Here is a 3,492-nt window from a genome sequence, read left to right on the forward strand (position 1 = left end):
TGGAAATTGGAAAGAGCTACTCCCTTCGTCCGGTGAAGAATGTATATCTAGAAATTTTAGGACAAATTATGGAGTTGACTAAAAAATGCATTAGAAAGATGCAAGCCATCATCTCTCTCCTCTTTAATTACCCAACCCCCAATGAGCTAAGTGCATATAGAAATTAAGAGGACCATGTGTAGATTGTTATTGGTCTTGATTATCATGTGATAAAAAAGAAATATTTTTCCTATTTTAAAGTGCATTGGAAAGATAGAAGTACACTCTTTTGTTAATAAATTTTAAAGCTAGATGTACACTCTTTACCAGACGGAGGGAATAAACGAGCAACTCTGTAGATAGGGTACAAGTAGGATATGGGACGGAGGGAGTACCATTTTACCAAAAAATATGTCACAATCCGCAAAAACTTTTAGTCCGATTTTAGAATGTGCATTTCCCTCATCATAGAAATCAAATATGAGCAATTCATTATGACAGATTTCTAATTTCCTCAACCTCTCAACATTAGACTTGATTCCTATTTAACGCTTTTGGTTGCTACCAAGTGCACCTAACATGTGAAATGTGCTCTACCTGGAATACCATCGTCGAGTTGAAAGTACCGGATAGCGGATATTCATAGACTTTCTTGAGACAGCAACCAACAAGATTAATGAACAGTGCTACTCAACTCGAAAAATGAGGGAATCGCCGTATACATATAAACTTAGATTCAAAACTGAACTCTGCCCAGTAACGGTTTATAGAAGATAGAGAGAAAAAATACAGAAAGTAAAGAAACTAATCCTTCACTTGATCTATTTCCAGCTTTGTGTTGTTTCTCTCTCAGAAGAAAAAAAATGAAAAGAAATATCTGTCGCTAAATATTAAAATCCAGGAGTGAACCAACTAATTTATGTGTACCACTATAAACAACCACAAGAGAAAAGATTGCAGCGCCGGCTATGGGTTGCAGTTGCTTATGTCAGTTTGGCAAACCAAATCCTACTTCTGCAACATTTTTTCTTCTAAAACCTGCACATGAAACAGAAAGCCTGTCATCAGATCAGTACTGAGTTTCAGCGTTGAAGAAAGGAATAAGCTGGCTTAGCCAAACACAGACCTATAAATATGCATGAAAACCACTGGTACAGTAGTTGAAGAAAACTGAAGTGAACAGGATGCGTATCTACATGTCCGGGTGCCCAAATGGGGCACGCACAAATAGCTGGCCATGAAGCGTGACAACTGCTGATGTTTGATGCGGATCAATCCTTAAAGGCAAGTTGATCACCTGAGACAGAACAATCAGTTCGTGTTAAGTTGAGGAAGTACCCAACTATTTATGTGTTTAAATGTTTATAAACAATCACCTTCTTGAATGCAGTGATGCCCCAAGGGTTATCAGGCTGGTCAGGGTCCCCAGTTATAACCAGGCGTCCAGCAGGATCAGACTGAACATGCACCTGCGCCAGTTGGAACAAGAATTAATATTTTATCCCTGGCGTAGACTCAATTTCATGTGACAAGCTCTTTTTGTTTATGTTGCACAGATTTTATTTTATTTTTGGATCAATGATGAAGTGTGGCAGCTGAGATGCAATCTCACCTCTTCCCTTAGAAGCCCAGGAACTAGCGCATATATCTCAAAGCATTCTTTCTGCATGAAAGCAGTAACAAAATGTAGCAGTTTCAGCTCAAATCCAAATGGAATTTCACAATGAGAAACGACTCTTAAGAAATTGTTTAATATTTCAGACTATCAAGACACTTCATTTAATATTCGTGCACCACCTTATTAAAAAAAAATGTTGACACTTACAGTTTGACGAACATTAATCTTCACCCAATCGGCAGGTTCTCCAACATCAATGACCATAGAATCTTCCCTGAAATTGGGCAGTACTTTACATATAATAACATGCATTATAGACATAACATCCAAATCCATGGATTCTTCTGTCAAGTTCAATCCTACTATAAGGTCCTATAATTTTGGGATTTTCCTTATTAAATTGAGGAGTGCCATTTCAGGGGTCAAGTTGTCTATTGCATGTCATGCCATATTCGGAGAGCATGCCTGTTAATTCCCATTGGTTTCAGCATAAACAAAATTTGGATGTTTAAACTCTTATTTTGCTAGGTCCATTCAGCAGGTAAGATTCTCGATCTCTTGAACATAGGCAACAGCAGACGCAAGATAGAGAGCACATAAGCAAATGCAACTTCTTCACAGTAAAAAGATTCTGCTTGCACTTTAAAACGAACCATGTATGTGTAAGTAAAACTTAAATAACTGCTATTAAAGGTTAATTAATGCTTTCAATCTGCTAAATTCTTGAGATTGTAAGTTTCTGTCTATCATGTTAACAGCTGAAGTAAACATAGCCAACTGAGATGATGGGAGGTCTTAACTGTGACTTGTTCACTTTTGTACGGGAGACCTTGAAAGCACGCTCTGGACTAGATGCTTTCTTCCTCTTGAGTACCCCTGAAATGCCAGAAAGATATAAGAGAAGAAAGCATCACATGCTAACGCAGAAATACTTGTGAAGCATACCAAAGCCTTTCAGATTCTTATCACGACTTGAAAGGGGTATTGAGTCTTTGTCCTGTAGAAAAATGAATATATTTGCATGAAAAGATCAAAATTATAGGAAAATCAAAGTATGTGCAAGTAAATGTCAAGATATTATTTACCTTAAAAATGTGATCTCCATACATGTCATTGGCAAGGAGACGGTGCGCATGCCAACCCTGCATAGCACGTGCTGCAGCATCCCTTCTAATTCTTGCAGAAGATGATGGATTTACACCCTGCGAAACAGGAAACAAAATCATCAAGCTTACTAATGTTAGCAGGTGACAGCAAAACATTCTCGGCAATGTTAGATATCTTAAAGGCATTCATTGAAATAGTTCCTATCCTAACATAAAACTGTGTTAATTTCGACTGTGAAATATATGTACACCAATCCAGCTCTGAGCCCGATAAATCTTTTAAACATTTATGGAAAGAAAGAATTCCTTTGAAAGTCAGAATTTGGTTGTCGCTTACTTGGCATAGGTCACTAATGACACACTGAAGAAAGGGATGGGAAGGGGATGAAATCTGTCGTTTCCGCTCACACACTGAGAACATATACCATATTTTCTGTGATTGTGTAGCTGCGAAGTTTGTTTTGAGTTCTGTTAGCCTCACTCTGGAAGCAACACATCATCCTAGTTGTTTTACACTATTTTTAGCGGGCAGCTTCATATATACCAGACATATGTAATTTGCAAGTGGTGGGCCTGCTGGAAGTTGAGAGAAGAGCTTGTTTTGACAACAAGCTGATTAAAACTCGTGCTGAGTGAATCTGTTACGCTTGCTCCTTTACGAAATATTGGGCAGGGCTCCACTCAAGCCAAAGATCAATTGGTTCCTAAGCTTAATGAATGGCTGGTAATGAGGTGGAGAAAATTATGTTTCAAAAGATGCAACGCTACAAAACACGGCTCTACCGGTAG

General features: G+C 38.1%; 1 protein-coding gene across 1 annotated transcript in view; it reads right to left on the reverse strand.

Annotated features, from left to right (window-relative positions):
* Positions 1-682: 682 nt before the first annotated feature.
* Positions 683-3,492, reverse strand: part of LOC119317642 (AT-rich interactive domain-containing protein 5-like) — a 6,634-nt gene continuing 3,824 nt past the window's right edge. Inside the window, exons 6-13 of the mRNA XM_037592124.1 lie at positions 2,683-2,799; positions 2,543-2,594; positions 2,398-2,473; positions 1,805-1,871; positions 1,592-1,642; positions 1,356-1,448; positions 1,106-1,276; positions 683-1,017 (exon numbers count right to left, since the gene is read on the reverse strand). Coding sequence (XP_037448021.1) covers positions 1,172-1,276; positions 1,356-1,448; positions 1,592-1,642; positions 1,805-1,871; positions 2,398-2,473; positions 2,543-2,594; positions 2,683-2,799 — 561 coding nt within the window. The 3' untranslated portion in view covers positions 683-1,017; positions 1,106-1,171. The remainder of the gene's footprint in view (positions 1,018-1,105; positions 1,277-1,355; positions 1,449-1,591; positions 1,643-1,804; positions 1,872-2,397; positions 2,474-2,542; positions 2,595-2,682; positions 2,800-3,492) is intronic.

This window comes from Triticum dicoccoides, chromosome 6A (assembly GCF_002162155.2).
Source record: "Triticum dicoccoides isolate Atlit2015 ecotype Zavitan chromosome 6A, WEW_v2.0, whole genome shotgun sequence".
In the NCBI taxonomy this organism is placed as follows: Eukaryota; Viridiplantae; Streptophyta; class Magnoliopsida; order Poales; family Poaceae; genus Triticum; species Triticum dicoccoides.